Here is a 17,005-nt window from a genome sequence, read left to right on the forward strand (position 1 = left end):
ATACCAGTGAGACTTACAGTGATTCTGACTGTTTGGGAACAAACCTCAAAGTGTCCCCTTTCAAAAGAGACCAATACCATGCATATACTCCAAATGGTTCAAGAACAGCATGCAATTTAATTTGGGTAGGCCTTTTTTAGGTGTTTTTGGCAGAATTTGCAGGAACGCTAACAGGATATATATATATATTGTTTTATGGTGTGTCCTTTAATCTTTACACCTTCTACCTATTCATTTATTATTCTCAGGTAGGTAAGGAAAGTCAAACCTGGACAATACTATAAGTATTCAAAAGGTACTTGCAAACTGTTCAGCAGACTTCCCTGTGGTCAGTTCTTGCTCAAGCCTTTTCAATTACTACACTGGTCGACGACAACTTGCCAATAATAGTACAAGTTTTATTAAGGTTAACAAAAGTTATACAAAAGTACAGTAGTAAAGTTACAATAATAAGTTTCAATCAGGGTATAATCAGCTGGTATCAGGCGTCGAGGGACACTGCGTTATTCAGTATCCGTCAATTCAGTCTCTCTCTCAGTCTTTTATACGTAGACAGTCCAACGCAGGTGCCAAACTCTCTTCTGACGTCATCACATGGAGTTCTGCCAACTCCCGCGACAAAGCCCTCAGTTGCTTGCGGTGTATCCTCTCACAGCGTCTCCGTCTTCTCTTTCTCTTCTTTCTCCTCTTAATCGTCTGTAACATATACCTTGACTAATACATTTTCTATTTATCATAATAACAATTTCTAATACATAAATGTGTGTTACATCATTTTAAAGCAAATCAAGAAATAATCAAGGCAGTATAATTGCAAAATCATCCTCTCCATTAACAATATATATATATATATATATATATATATATATATATATATATATATATATATATATATATATATTTTGTTAATGGAGAGGATGATTTTGCAATTATACTGCCTTGATTATTTCTTGATTTGCTTTGATTTGATTTCTTGATTATGTATTTAAATAAAACATAAAAAACAGCTTGACTACTGTTGTGTGTTTATGAAATGAAAATGTACCCTTCTGTTTCTTTGTGTAAACGCCATATAGTTTGCAGTAGTGTATAAAAAACAGCAAGCATCTGGTTTATCTTACTCCCGCCTCTCATGTATTTCTTAGAAACTATAAAGGAAATATATAATGATTACCTCAAATGGATTAACCTAATCTTTCCTGTTTGACAGAGGGTGTAAGTCTGTGTTAGCCAATCAGAAAATCGATATGATATGATCGATATAGTTTACAGAGCTATTTGCATATTCACAAAATATTCTGATATGTCCAGTAATTTATTCATATAAGCAAATCTGACCAATCACATCTCTTATTAGCACTGTGGAGGTTGGCCTTCATAGCCCATTGAAGAGGAGCCTTCCTGTACACTTTATGTAGAATTTGTTTGATTCCGTCATTTATCAATTGTGACTTTATATCTCCTTATTCTGACTTTATTTCAGATAATTGTGAATTTATATGCCATGATGTGACTTATAATGTGTTTCCATATGTGTCTTTTTGGTTCATCACAGGAGGCTGTTCAATCTGACACAGAGACACTGAAGAATCATTATAAACCCTAAACCCAGCATAGAGGGGTTCAGTGAATGTGGTGTTGAATGTGTATAAGTGTGTGAGTGTGTGTGTGTCAGCGACCCTGTAGAAGGACAGAGTGCCGACCGACACGTCCACATACACTCCTACTCTGTTAGAACCAGATGAAGGGACAGGAATGTTCTTTCTCTTACTATTGTGCCAGACAGAGTAAATATCATCACAACAGTAAAGATTCCAGGACTTTTCATTCAGTCCAAACCGACATTCACTCCCTCCTTTCCTGTTGATTCCTTTATACGTCACTGCTATATGACCCCATCCAGTCCATTCAGCCTCCCAGTAACAGCGTCCAGTCAGACTCTCTTTACACAGCACCTGTTCATAGTTCTCAAATCTGTCTGGGTGATCAGGATACGGCTGATATTCTTTCTCAAATGTTGTTTTTTTGTTCCCATCAGACAGAGAGAGACGAGTGTGTGCTGTGTTTGGATCCAGAGTGAGATCACAAGCATCTGTGCACAAAAAGATAGATCAGAAGAGCGGTGGCATTAAGAATGCAGAGGTTTGCATGTGTGTGTGGACTTACATATCCGCAGTCCTGGTGTGATCCTGAAATTTCCTCCATGATCCAAACTGAGCAGAGAGAAAAACAAATAATGTGTAAAGGTGCAGTATGTAATATTGGCTGCTAGCTGTTGAAATAGGTACTGCAGTCCATATACAAAATATTGGAGAGAGTTGTTTCTCCCACCCCGTCCTCAGAATCGACGCACACACGATTTGCCAGATTGAGAAACGCAACAGGAATGAGGGCGCATGGCAATGGAAAGCGATACATTTCATGTTCCTTTCCAAGGCTCGAAATTGCGACCATTTTGGTCGCATATGCTCCTGAAATTTAATCTGTGCGACCTAAAAATATATTTGGGAGCATTTGTGCGTGTGCAAATAATGGTTGTGGTGCGACCTGTTTTCATTTCTCTAAAAAACGTTTGCAAATTACTTCACAGTGTGTACCTTATGTGCGCTGATACGCGATGGCCGGACCGTCATTCTATCCAACGTTATATAACCAATCCCGGGGTTTTTCCTGCATTGATTTTTTTTGGCGGCCGCCAAAGCCTTTGATCGGTGCGTGAGTGACTGCTGCGCTTGACGAGAGAAAGCCCCGGCCGCACGCGCGCACTCTCACGTCTTCAAACAACACGAGCGCTGTCTTGCTCTCTCTCCCTCGCGCATATTAATCAAAATCATTTGACACGATAGAAAAAGGGCGGAAGACCGAAGTTTCACGTGGAGCATTCGGAGATTTTTTTTTTCTCCTAAATTACCGTGGAGTGTGAATTGTGCTAAAAAATAAACTACCGGGATAATCACACAACGCTTGCCGTATGCTACACTTCCACTAATGACACTCCGATTCGCGAACTAATGACTCATTTGAACCGATTCACTTTAATGAATGGTTAAAACAACTGATCTGTCCAACACACTCACGAGACGTCTGAATCGGTGTAACAAATCGGTACCACTTTACAATAATGTTCCACTTATTAAATTCTAGTTAACACAGTTGTACTATTAAAAAAACTGCACTTTGTTAATTTGTTAACCATTGTTAATGTTAATTTCAACATTTGGGCTACTAATAGCCTATACATTATTGATTTTTTTTTTTTTTTTAACAGTTTACACTGTGAAGTAACATTAATGAACAATGAACAGCTGTATTTTTATTAACTAAGATTAACAAAGATTAATACAGCATATTAATAGCAATAGAGTGCCAAGTGCCAAGCAAAAAATGCAGGGACAGGTGTGTGGCAAACAAATCAGGTTCAATTATTAAGTCTTTTAATCGGCAGGATACGTCAAATATAACCATACTGTCTATGAATATAACACCGCATACACCATCGCCAAAGAAGAGCTTGCCTTCACTAAATTTATGTCAAATGACAAATCATGTGCCAATATCATCGGGGTGAGATGATATAGAGCCAGAAGACCAAATTTCAAATCTTGGCCACAGGATGAAATAAAATTTGTTAATATATAATTTGTAGTTGTGGTGCTCCTTAATTTTTGGTGGGTGCTCCTAAATTTTTGCTGGTGCTCCTAACTTTTTGAAGTTGGGAGCACCAGTGCTACCAAGTAAAAAAGTTCATTTCGAGCCCTGTTCCTTTCATGAGCCTTACATTGCAAGCTGATCAGCCAATGTAATAATTTGCAATGTTTTTACTGCAGAGGCTTTTTAAGTTGGGTAAAATCTGCAATCTTTGACCCAGTTGTTTGCTGGCTGCAATACGCTGTGTTTTTCACCAACTGGCAACCTGTGTTTCAAAATACTATTGGGCAAATTTGCAGTGTAATGGGATCACACAGACCAAAACAAAAACAGACATTCAGCCCCGAAAAGCACATTTAAAAGTAGAATAACTGGCTGAAGCATTGTTTTTCATAGAAACTAATAATTGAACTTAGCATGTTTCTTAAATTTCTGCAAGCATATTATGGTAGTTTTACGCTGTAGTAAAAAAAAAAAAAAATTAACATTTAACCTCCTGGGACCCAGAAAAAAAAAGGTTTTTGAATTTAGCTTTTTTCCATGTCATCACACTGTTTAGAGCACAATAAACAAATGGTAAAAAAACATTTTTGAAAAATAATATTTTATTCATACGTTATGCTATGTCCTCTGTAGTGGACGCCAGGACTAAGTTGTTGAAAAAATAAAATGACATGAAATTATATGTATAGGCAAAACCAATGGGATTTTTTTTCAATCACCAATAAATTTGGGGGTTTCAGGATTTTTTCAACCAAAATTTGTATAAAGATGATTCTCAACTATGTTATGAAAGAAATAACGGAATGAATCGATACACCATTTTACTTTATGCAATATGTGGGTAAAATGTCCATAAATTAATATTCCCATTCAATGCAATGTATATATAAACTGTATCTAATTTGCACCTTAATGTGTTCTTGGAGCAACATTTAATGAAAAAAGAAGTGTAATAATTGGAGTAATAATTGGCAACATTTTAATAATAATATCTATTATTTCATAGGAATATTGATGTATAACTTATTTCCATATTCACTTGTTGTGTCTCACAAAATGCCTGATAAACATGATTTAAGTCCTGGTGTCCTCTACAGTGGACACGTATGAAATCAACGCCCTGTTCTGTAACAGAAAGTAATTTTTTTATTTGAAACCCCTTAACATTTTCCTGAGATGTTGTTTTATGAAATACAATTTGAAAAGTAGTCCAATTTAAATTATAATTACAATATATTATCATATTTCCATAAGAAGGCTACATTTGATCACTAAATTAATGTCAGACATTTTTAAAGACCAAGGAGAAGTTGTTTTCATGGTGAAACCTCCAAACATTTGGTATCTCTGAAAAGTCCTGAATGTGCTCTTTACAGGACTCCCAGGTTGTGTCATGTGACATGTATGATGTCAGAGAAATTCACTAAAATATAATGTCCACTACAGTGGACAAAAGTCTATTCTTGGGTCCCAGGAGGCTATAGGCCCTAATATAATCTTCGCTTAAAGTCTGCATGAACCGGAAGTTGCAAATAACTGTTTTGACGTATTTCCAAGTGAAACAGAATATTGAACAGAGGGCAGGGTTTTAGTGTCAGCGCTCCTCCTCTCCATCTCTCGCTCATAGCAGACTAACGGTTTGAGTGGAGTGGTTAAGCATTTTTCAACCCAAACCGAGCCTCTCAAGCCTACGTCATCAGAAAAGGAACGCCATTTCAGACCGGAAGTAACTTTTCAGACTTTGATTAAAGATTACCACGGCAAACTGTGTATTAACTTGCACAGATTAATTGTTCACCACAAGACTAGTAATATGCGCTAACAAAGTAAATAGGGTCATTGTTGATTTCATGTCGACTTTAAAGGGGTCAGCGGATCCCATTTTCCACAAGTTGTTATGATTCTTTAGGGTCTTCATCAGAGGTGTCCAGGTTCAGAAAGTAAAAGTCCTCCTCAGTAATTTGCTCCAATCACCTGGATTTGCTAATTCAGCCAGGAGATACAACTAATTAGTGAAATCAGCTGGCTGAGTTCATGAGTGGAATAAACATATGGCAGGACTTTTACTTTTTGACCCCTGGACTATACACCTCTGGTCTTCATGTAACGTGTGGAACATACTTTGGTTAAAATTCCTTAATGATTGTGTAAAGCAACACCCTTTTTACCTCCTCAATAACAGCTCTGTTCACAGCGACCCATTTCGGTGCATGTCTCTTTAAATGATAATGAGCAACTGCTCACCACACCCCTTTCTTCTGTGGGGGGCGTGTCAACAGAAGACATGCAAAGGATGGACTGAATAGTAGAAATGAACCAGAGAAAATTTCAATGCCAAAAAAATGCAGAGCCTCAGAGCCACACCTACCTATTACGTAATAGCCACGGACCAATGGTACCACTTTTTTTTAAAGCTTTTTAAGAAAGTATATAAATAAGCTTTCAATATTTACAGCAGGCCTAGTTAACCCTGCTCCTGGAGAGTTACTGTCCAGCAGAGTTCAGCTCCAACCACAATCAAACACACCTGATCCAGCTAATCAAGTTTACTTGAAACTTACAGGCAGGTTTGTGAAGTCAAGGGGTTAGAACAGAAGTCTGCAGGAAGGTAGACCTCCAGGAGCAGGGCTGACACTGATTCATTGTGCACTTTATGAACATTCTGCAGATTTTATCTGCAATCGGTAACTACACTCGTTTCTTATATACTGAAAAAATAAAACTGTAGTGTAGTAATTTTAGTAAACCTCTAGTTTTACACCTCTAAAGTTGGAAATAACAGATTAAAAATGTTGTTCTTACATGAGGTTTATAGATTTTTCTGTATTAAATCAGAGAAAAGTCAGCAAAAAAATAATGGAAGCACAACATTTCATAAAACATTATCTTAACAAAATATCCCTTTTAGGAAATATATGAGTCATAATTAGCCCACATACTTGAGTATCTCCAGTTTGTAGTTTGAATCCTTCAGTTTGTCATTGAGCAGCTTGGCTCCTGATTCTCCTGGGTGATTGTAGCTCAGATCCAGCTCTCTCAGGTGTGAGGGGTTTAAACTCAGAGCTGAAGACACATAACCACAGCCTTCCTCTGTCACCATACAGCCAGACAACCTACAGACACACACACAGTCAGATCATTAACAAACACACATCAACATTATGACCGACTGACTGTGCATTATCCCTTATATGCTCTAACAAACCTCAGTATCTCCAGCTGACAGTTTGGACTCTTTAGTCCATCAGAGAGCAGCTTCAAACCTGAATCCCGCAAGTCATTGTTACTCAGATCCAGCTCTCTCAGGAACGAGTTTGAAGATTGAAGGGCGGATGCCACAATTTTATAGGACTGGCAACTGAGATTACAGCCAGCAAGACTAAAAGAGAGCAGAACATAATTTTCTGTCTGTAAATTCTCTAACAGTTAAAATGTATCTGACTGAAGTTATATACACATATTAAGTAACTTAAATGAGTATACAAGAGAGAAAAACACACTCACAGAGCTTTCCTGCAGTTGATCACAGCTGGTATCAGTCTTCTTCTCCCCTCATCTGATGTGTTGTATGTCTTGAGGTCCAGCTCATCCAGCACCTCCTCTGACATCTGAAGCATGTAGGCGATTGTTGAGCAGTGAGCAGGAGAGAGTTTCTTCTCTGAGTGTTTGTCTGATTTCACAAACTCCTGAATCTCTCTGGACAGAGTCTGGTCTTTGACTTCCAGCAGACAGAGGAACAGATTGATGGATCTCTCAGTGGAGAGTCCATGTCCATCTTTGATCTTCTCTTTAATGTACTGTGTGGTTCTCCTGATGCTCTCTGAGGTTTTCTCTGTGTGTGTCAGTAGATCCTGTAAGAGTCTCTGATTGGACTCCAGTGAGATGCCCAGCAGGAACCGCAGGAACAGATCCAGCTGTCCATTCGCACCTTTAAGGGCTTTATCTATTGTTTCCCTATGCAGACAATGAACTACATCCAAAAACTTGGATGTGTCGAAATCTTTCATTACATAAAGGTAAAACAAATAAAAAGCAGCGAGAAACTCCTGAATGCTCAGATGAACAAAGCTGTAGACTTTCCTCTGATGAATCACTGATTCCTCCTTAAAGATCTCAGTGCAAATCCCAGAATACACTGAGGCGTCATTGACGTCTATGCCGCTCTCTCTCAGGTCCTCCTCATAGAACATCACATTGCCCTTCATCAGCTGTTTGAAAGCCACTTCAGCAAGTTTCAGAATCACTACTCTGTTGGACAGCAGGACTTTCTCTGGATCTCTCTCTTCATATTTCTGATTCCTCATGTTGATCTGAATCAGCAGGAAGTGGATGTACATTTCAGTCAGAGTTTGAGGGATTTCTGCACTCAGATCTTCTTTCAGGAGCTTTTGAAGCACAGTGGATGAGATCCAGCAGAAGACGGGTATGTGGCACATGATGTGGAGGCTTCTTGCTCTTCTGATGTGTGAGATGATTCTGCTGGCTTGATGCTCGTCACTGATTCGTTTCCTGAAATATTCCTCCTTCTGAGGCTCATTGAATCCCTGAATCTCTGTCAGTTGGTTGATGTATTTGGAGGGGACCTGATTGGCTGCTGCTGGTCTGGAGGTGATCCAGATGAGAGCAGAGGGAAGCAGCTCTCCTTTCATGAGGTTTGACATCAACTCACCCACTGATGAATTCTCAGTCACACCAGAAACTTTCTGAGCGTCTGAAAACATCAGTGTGATTCTGCTTTCATCCAGACCATCAAAGATGAACACAACTTTACACTCCTCATAAATCTTTGGATCCAGATCTTGAAGTTCAGGATGAAAGTCCAGCAGAAGTTTGTGAAGACTGTACTGATGATCTCGGATCAAGTTCAGCTCTCGAAATGGAAGCACAAACATGAAATCTACATCCTGATTGGCTTTTCCCTCGGCCCAGTCCAGAATGAACTTCTGCACAGAGACGGTTTTCCCGATTCCAGCGATGCCTTTAGTAAGAACAGACTTGATTTGGTCTTTCTTCTCACATCCTGGTTCAGGAGAGGCTTTAAAGATGTCATTGCAGTCAATTGGAGTGTCTTGTGAGTGTTGTGTTCTGGCTGTTTTCTCCATCTGTAAAACCTCATGTTCTTCATTCACTCCTTCACTCTCTCCCTCTATGATGTAGAGCTGTGTGTAGATCCTGTTGAGGAGGGTTTCATTCTCTTGGAGTTTGTTTCCCTCAAATAATCTCTCATACTTGTTCTTCATGCTGGTTTTGTGCTGGTCTTTGACTCTCTGCAGGTCTCCAGTCTCCAGTGTGTGTGTCTGCAGGACTGCTTCAGTTTTTTTCTGACTGATGATAGTCTGATAGTGGGATGTAGAGGATGACCCAGATCTGATTGGCTCACCCCTGCTGAAAAAATAAGAGAGCAGCAATTCCAGTGATTACAATGAGCATCAGAAATATCATCAATATATCAGTTAATGGATATGACTTTGGTGTCCCTTTTCAAGTTGCACCCTTGTGTAGTGCATATATCCCTTGTGTTATTTAATTGAGTTTCTTAAATTATTTTAAATTATTTTATATTATCTGAGATGCATAACAGTAAATTAGCCAGTTAATGTTTATACTAACAGAGGGTCAGAGGTCACTGGTCCATCACTGAAAGTAACGGGTTGCATCATGGATCTGTTACTCTTCAGAGATACACCGCTGGGTTCTGGAGACTCTGATCTCAGTATCTTCATCCTGCTGATACTGACAAATAAAAACAGAATGTTAGAGCACTAGCTATTAGGGTTACCAAATATTCTGGTACTACAGTAGTATTGCTATACTAAAGATTACTTAAAATACTTAAAAAGATTACTCAAAAATACGGGCGATACCAATGAATTTAAACGGTAGCATCGTCAATACGGTAGTACCGTAAGGAATGTTGTGTGTGGGGCAGGTACACTATTTAAAAAGTTAATATGAACATGCATGCCTGCAAATATATTTGTGCAATGCTTTTCTGCCCTGTGTAGTAAATTCTGTGTAGAATTAGTGCCTTATGGAATGTTTCATTTAATTTTGCAATGAAATAAAGTTGCACTTTCACGTAGTTGCTCGCGCTGCAGTTTATCAGAAGAAGGGGTCTGAAATTATTTAAAAATCAAGCATCACTTAATCAACATTCGAAAAGGCACTAATCACATTATATGTTCAAATATATATTAAATCATATTATAATGATTGGAATTTTTTGATATACATGTTCTGCTCTCCAGTCAGGGTTGGAAATATGTGGAAAGAAGATAGAAAATATGTGGCCAAAAATGCTCCTAAAAGTTCAACAATGTGACACGAGCAAGAGTGCTGTTTTTATTTCATATCTGAATGAATCTGTGTTTTTGAACAAATGGGGGCGGATCACTAATTCACTAAGCCATTCATAAAAACAGTAGTTTGCTTTGTTCCTGAATGATTCAGCTGTTATGAACGAATCAGTTGAAGGATTCAGTGACTCAATCATTAAAACTTGCTGCCACCTATGGGCGGCTTTAGTTTCCCCATCTAAAAGTAGGCCAATTCATACATTTTTTTACATTTCATATTTCTAAATTCAGAATTTTATATTTAAAACATTAAATTATGCAATTGTAATTGCAATGTAAATTCATAAATACCACATCTAAATGTCACTTCATGCAGCCTCTTTGCTACTGTGCAGTATTAAGATTACAGTAATTATGTTTACACTAATTTCATTCGATTGGTAACAATAGCCAATTATTCATTCAGAGGAAATCTGGTCTGTTTTGTCTTAGTATGTATTTATGAAAGTTTGGTTCATTTTGTAGATTTGAATTATAAACTAGATTACAGTTTTTCTCAGTCGCTTTGGTGCATTTCTCACATCACTATTTACATTTGCACAACAGTTAGTTCAACCTCCACAACATTTATTCATTTGTGCACATTATAGTCGCAGTTTCTCATTCCTTCCAACAAATTGCAAATGCTTTTGGACATGCATCAATTGCTTTCATACAACTCTCTGCTGTTTTATAACATTATCATTTGCTTATGTCATGCCAGTCAAAATTAACTATACTTGTGAATGCTGAATAGTCATTCCATATAAAACTAATAGTCCTCATTTCATTGCTTTAGTCATTACATACAAAAATGTTGAACTAGTTGTCAAAATCTGTCAAGCAAATTTTACAAATTTTTTTCCTGATTGCAAGAGATGATATTCGCTGTGATGTAGATGAAATTATGTGGCCAGACAGAGAGGAACGTCTGGATGTGCATGAATGATTACAGTACTATATATGTTGTATGTTCAGTTCCAATATGTACTGCAATATTGTTTACAGTTGTGCACAGCTCTACCCAAAGGGAGTTTATGTTTGTTGTAAATAAGTGTGTATTTTTTCTTTTGCACAATGCTGTGAACAAATTAGAATTGCATAGAAGAGCATATGCAGTAAAAATGTGAAACGTACATATTCAGTGTCTTGTACTCAGTTACCTCACTAAATACAGTAATGTGTAACTTTACTGTATTTTTTAAATGGCTGTGCAAATAGTATATAGTGCTGTCTTGAGCATTTTCAGGTAGTGTCACCAAGATCTGACTTTTTTGCATTGGAAAACATTTACAGAGTAAACTGTCATAATGAAAACATGACTAAACCATTTGACTATCTTGTTCATAAACAATGGTGTCAGGACTTTTCATCTTGATGACACTGACACTTTCATTGACATGAATACTTGCTTTTGAGGAATGAGCTATCCATTTTGAGCAAGTGACACGCTTTTGCAGGTTATCAACTTTTTGCAGTTTGTACTAATTGTTTTGAGAACTGCATTAACTGTTGTGCAAATGTAAATAGTGATGTGAGAAATTCATCAAAGCGACTGAGAAAAACTGTAGTAAAGTTTGTAAACAAACTTAAAAGTTGGCTTGAGAAAGCTAGACCAGACAGTTTGAACTAGTTTTAACAGCTAACACCCCAAGCTTTAAGGTTTACAGGTGGCAATTTAAAAAAATAGAATGTTCGATAGGCATACAGGCAGACAGATAGACAGATAGATAGATAGATAGAGACAGACAGACAGACAGACAGATAGATAGATAGAGACAGACAGACAGATAGATAGATAGAGACAGACAGACAGACAGATAGATAGATAGAGACAGACAGACAGACAGATAGATAGATAGAGACAGGCAGACAGACAGATAGATAGATAGAGACAGGCAGACAGATAGACAGATAGATAGAGACAGACAGACAGACAGACAGATAGATAGATAGAGACAGACAGACAGACAGATAGATAGATAGATAGATAGATAGATAGATAGATAGATAGATAGATAGATAGATAGATAGATAGATAGATAGATAGAGACAGACAGACAGACAGACAGACAAACAGACAAACAGACAGTTAGATAGATAGATAGATAGATAGATAGATAGATAGATAGATAGATAGATAGATAGATAGATAGATAGATAGATAGATAGATAGATAGATAGACAGAGGAGAAGCGCAGTCTCAGTCTGGAATGTGTGGACACTTTTGTTCTTGTATAGCAACAGTGGGACTCCATCTTAATGGAAACTAGTGAAAATTTGGTTATATAATGTGTGCATGCCTTTGTGTGTGTGTGTGTGTGTGTGTGTGTGTGTGTGTGTGTGTGTGTGTGTGTGTGTGTGTGTGTGTGTGTGTGTGTGTGCATGGATGATTTACATGAAATGTAATGTGTGTGCAATGTTTAAGCTGGCTCTCAGTTCAATAAAATAAACTTCATTTTAGATTTTTTTCAACTAAGGTGGGCATGCTGTGATTTGTAGTGTACTTTTAACTGTAAGAAAAAAAACACAACATGGGAGTGGGATGGAAAGGAGTCATTTTTCTGGGATAGGGACAGGACAGGGTTTTATTTTTTGTGGGAGTGGGATGGGAGAGGTTTGAAAATCCACTCCTGTGTCACCCTCTGTGAACCCAGACACACCAGCGTTTAGCTTTCCAGCATATTTGGGATTTCCACAACAGGTACAAAGCAGCATTAGTAGTTATCTCCAACATGGTTGATGACGGAAACAAATGCAGAAAGATATTTTGTTATTGATGATGTGCGTAAAAACACTCCTCATTGTGCAATGTTTTAATTCGCAAAAACCAAGAAACATCCTACGAGTAATCTAGAGTTAGTAACGCAATGGGAACATTCACATTTTATTCAAGAATATTCAAGCTCAAGGAGGAGTGTGACACATGTTAATCAAATCTTCTTGACAAAATTTTATTAATGTAGTTTATCAGATGCTTTTCATTAGGGCTGCATGATATTGGTAAAAACTGACATGGCAATATTTTGTTTTTCTGCAATATATACTGCGATATGAAAACAATTTCACCTGATGATTTGAATAGCTCTATATGCAAAAAATGAATCGTTCTAGGATGATTTGCGTAATTTTCTAGGGTAGTGCATCTGATTAGAAAATAATAAACACATTACAAGCATAGATGAATACAATAGAACAAAGACACAGATGGAATAAGCAGTGCTTTATGTGGTAAATTAAGTGTATTCAGGTACAGATATTGAATAATCAAATGTAAAACACAGCATAGTATTCACTGTATAAATTAATATGATTCTTATAATTAATACAGTTTGTATGTGTTAAAGCTACAAAAGTGATTTTCTCTTTCTCTTTTGTTGTTTGATTAACTTTGGTGACACAAACAGTTGGGGGTATATTGGGCTGCTGTCACTTTAAGACGAATGCATGTATCCAATACCGGTAATGATGAGCATCCGTTTTCTTTCTCTGTTTACAACTCATAACCGACTGCGTTTACGAGGAAACTCGTCAGGACGGGCATTTTGACTTTTCCATGGACATGTCCGTTTACAAAACAGCGCGCGAGTTACAGTCTTCTTGCACTTGATGTTTAAACTGACAGGACTTTAAAACACATACAAATGATAAACTATCACTCTATGATGGTTAAACTTATCAATTAATCTGGCGAACCGGGCGGCATCTGGTGCACATCGCAATATAGATGCTAAAAACGATACACCGCACAGCCCTACTTTTCATACAAAGCCATTTCACGAGTTCACATCTACATATAATTAATACAATAAGTTTATGCGTATTTGGCGTGCTGTCCGGGGGGAGGGCTCCGAGCTCGGAGTTAGGCCCGAACCCAAAGTACTCCCCCAGTTGGTAGATGGAACTGGAAGTGTAGATGGAACTGGAAGTGAGGAGATGGGGTGGAGGAGGGATGCTGACAAACTTTCAATGAACAGAGATAGGTCTGCTGTGAATTTATACTCTGTCATTGAGTTGATTACTGATTAATCTCCAGCTGTGCATAATTTGGTTAATTATCTGAACCTGCTCCTCCCGAACTTTGTTAAATAAAACCTCATTTAAAGCAAACTACACATACATTAAAGAGAGACAGTTAGTGGTTTAACAGGATTTAGTCAGGAGAAGTCTTTAGACACATCTTGAAAACTGCAAGCAAGGAAAGTGATTTTGTGCTTCTCTGTGAAGGTTCAGTATCAGCACTCACACACTGCAGGCTTCTGGAATACACTGTAAATCACTTTGAATAAAAGCATCTGTTAATGCTGAAATGGCCAGTGTCTCACCTGGGGTCAGAGGTCACTGTTGCATCACTGGATCCAGACGAAAGATTCCTCATGGATTGATCACTCTTCACAGGCACACAGCTGGATCCAGGAGATGGAGGACTCATTTCAGAGGCAGTGTCCTCATCTTCTCTCTCATTATGGAGACTCATTTTCTTCTACTCTCATTTGCCAAAAGAGTGTGGAGAGACTGATTTCAGACCTTTATTGTGGAAACACAGAGTGAAATTCAGTAGCACAATTATACAATACAACAAAGTAAAAACTCCAACGTTAGTGCAGTCTTAATCTACATGATATTGTAATCTAACTATTTATCCCCATATTATAATAACATGCAAAAATAGCTCAATGTAACATAAAAAAGAATAGTCAATAGTGATTCAAAAGTGATTTTCTCATAATAATAGTTGGAACTACATCCCTTATGTTAAACACATTTATGCTGAAATGCTTCTTTGTGTTTGGGATCAGGAATCTTTATTCCCACATTTTTGTTTTTAAATCTGTCAAAATATACTTAAAAAAGCTTGTTTCTTAAGCTGAATCATCACACAGACTATCAACAATCTCTACATGTAGGGTATTCTATTAAACAGAGCTAGATACACTTCTCTCCTCTTCTTTACCACTAAATATTTGTTTTTTATGCATAATAATGCAGAGTCACATAAACATTATAAGCTATATCCTATGATTTTAACTTTCCTTATACTGTTGTTAAAGGCACTGTCTGTTCATAATAGTGTCACGTTTAAAGTCCAAAGATGATGAAGATGAAGGCAGGTTAAGCGTTTCAAAATAGTAACAAGGTTTATTAACAGAAGTGAACAACTCGAGAGAGCAGAGTAAACACCAACAATCCCGGACAAAGAATGAGTGAAGATGAGGAACTGAAATACACATGGTGATGAACTAAATGATGAACAGCTCTGATGAACAAATGGATATACATGGAAACTGATTATGGCAAGAAAAGGGAAACAAAGGAACACAAGAAAACAGGTGACTAAACAGACTGATAGAAAACTAAACCAAAACAGTATAACTGTGACTTATAGCTTCGTTCGGCCATAATAAAGATAACTGATATTACTTAAACAAACAGACATTTCTCATGGATGTCACGTGAGAAAACGATAATCTGCAGAGAGAAACTGCCATTCTGAAGACATCAGAGGACTGGAACTTCATTACATTATTTTATGTTCTTTTTTATTTATTCATTTTAAATATTCAGTTATCATGTATCATTTATGTATCCAGCTTGCAGTCCTTTTTAAATGTCTTTTTTTACCAGATCAATATTTTAGTAAATAAAAGTGGTAAATTATTAAAAAAATTTGTGCAAACAAAGCACTCGCGTCGCAATGACAGCATTTCTTTTTTTGGATGAACTAACCCTTTAAACACAATAAAGCAAAACTGCAGTTTGGCTATTTCATTTCAAACATTGTGAATTGTTGTTAAGATATTTTTATAAAACTCAGGTAGGCCTACTTTCATTTTCCATTTTCTTACTGCTTATTCTTTTTTAATGTTTGCTAGAGCAGTGTGTGAATGCAGGAAGTGGAAACTGGACACTGTTTGAAATAAATGTAATAGGCCCTACATTTTGAAACTTAATTTACATTAGTCTTTAGTATTTTGTGAAGTTTAATACTGGTGTGATAATCTGAATGCAGTATTCAGCACTGTTGTTGTGCTGTGTCGAACTTGAACACTTAAACTACAGTATATATAAAACGAACTATTATTATTATTATTATTATTATTATTATTATTATAACCATTATTATATAAACCTAAAACTGAATGTTAAAACAAAGATCACGGGATATCAAAAGTAAATACGTTAATCGTCAATGTGTCCGCTATTTTGGTTTATTTGTCCTGTCTAAATATAATGATTTGTGTTTTAAATCCCATGAAAGAAGAACATAAACATATAGCTGCTCATTTTAATATCACTACATGGTTGCATGAAGAATGAGTTCTGAACTTACCGCAAAATATGTGACAGTTTAAACACCCAGAGAAACAGGTTTAAAGCCTCGGAATGGCGTCTCTTCTCTTCCGTCTCTTTTCCTTTCATTTCTACCTGGTAAAGGTGTGTCTTGTTTTCTTGTAACTCCACTAATGTGAAAAACAAACTCACTCCCTCTAGTGGCGCAAAGAGTCTGTAATCTGATACCAGAGAGAGCGAGAGAGAGAGAGAGAGAGAGAGAGAGAGAGAGAGAGAGAGAGAGAGAGAGAGAGAGACTGACTGTGTGTTTGTGGTTTAATTCCTCGGAATGGCGTCTATATTTAATCCTTTACTTTCTATGTTCGTAAACTGGTTTTAAAGTCCAACTGAAATCAAAATTGACCCTATTTACTTTGCTAGCGCATATTACTAGTCTTGTGGTAAACAATTAATTCGTGCAAATTAAAACACAGAAAAAAATTTGTTTGCCGTCGTAATCTTTAATCAAAGTCTGAAAAAAACTTTAACTCCACTGTATGAATAATAAACTCCCTCTAGAGGCGCAGAGCATCATCACAGTCTCAGTGGAGGACAACATATCTCAGTCTCAGAGTGAAGACCATCAGGAATGTTTTATATCAGGGCCGGCCCGCGGCATCTAGGCGGAATAGGCAAATGCTAGGGGCGCCACTCATCTATAGGGGCGCCAGAATGAGTGAACAAGTGAT

General features: G+C 37.3%; 1 protein-coding gene across 1 annotated transcript in view; it reads right to left on the reverse strand.

Moving 5' to 3' along the window:
• LOC311286321 (protein NLRC3-like) overlaps window positions 1-16,423 on the reverse strand; it is a 45,757-nt gene extending 29,334 nt beyond the window's left edge. The window contains exons 1-8 of the mRNA XM_084402478.1: window positions 16,318-16,423; window positions 14,312-14,513; window positions 9,262-9,384; window positions 7,156-9,036; window positions 6,857-7,030; window positions 6,591-6,764; window positions 2,167-2,213; window positions 963-2,092 (exon numbers count right to left, since the gene is read on the reverse strand). Coding sequence (XP_084258604.1) covers window positions 1,515-2,092; window positions 2,167-2,213; window positions 6,591-6,764; window positions 6,857-7,030; window positions 7,156-9,036; window positions 9,262-9,384; window positions 14,312-14,463 — 3,129 coding nt within the window. The 5' untranslated portion in view covers window positions 14,464-14,513; window positions 16,318-16,423 and the 3' untranslated portion in view covers window positions 963-1,514. Of the gene's footprint in view, window positions 2,093-2,166; window positions 2,214-6,590; window positions 6,765-6,856; window positions 7,031-7,155; window positions 9,037-9,261; window positions 9,385-14,311; window positions 14,514-16,317 lie in introns of the transcript that reaches the window.
• Window positions 16,424-17,005: the final 582 nt, after the last annotated feature.

The sequence above is a fragment of the Rutilus rutilus genome (genome assembly GCF_951802725.1).
Source record: "Rutilus rutilus genome assembly, chromosome: 2".
Classification (NCBI taxonomy): Eukaryota; Metazoa; Chordata; class Actinopteri; order Cypriniformes; family Leuciscidae; genus Rutilus; species Rutilus rutilus.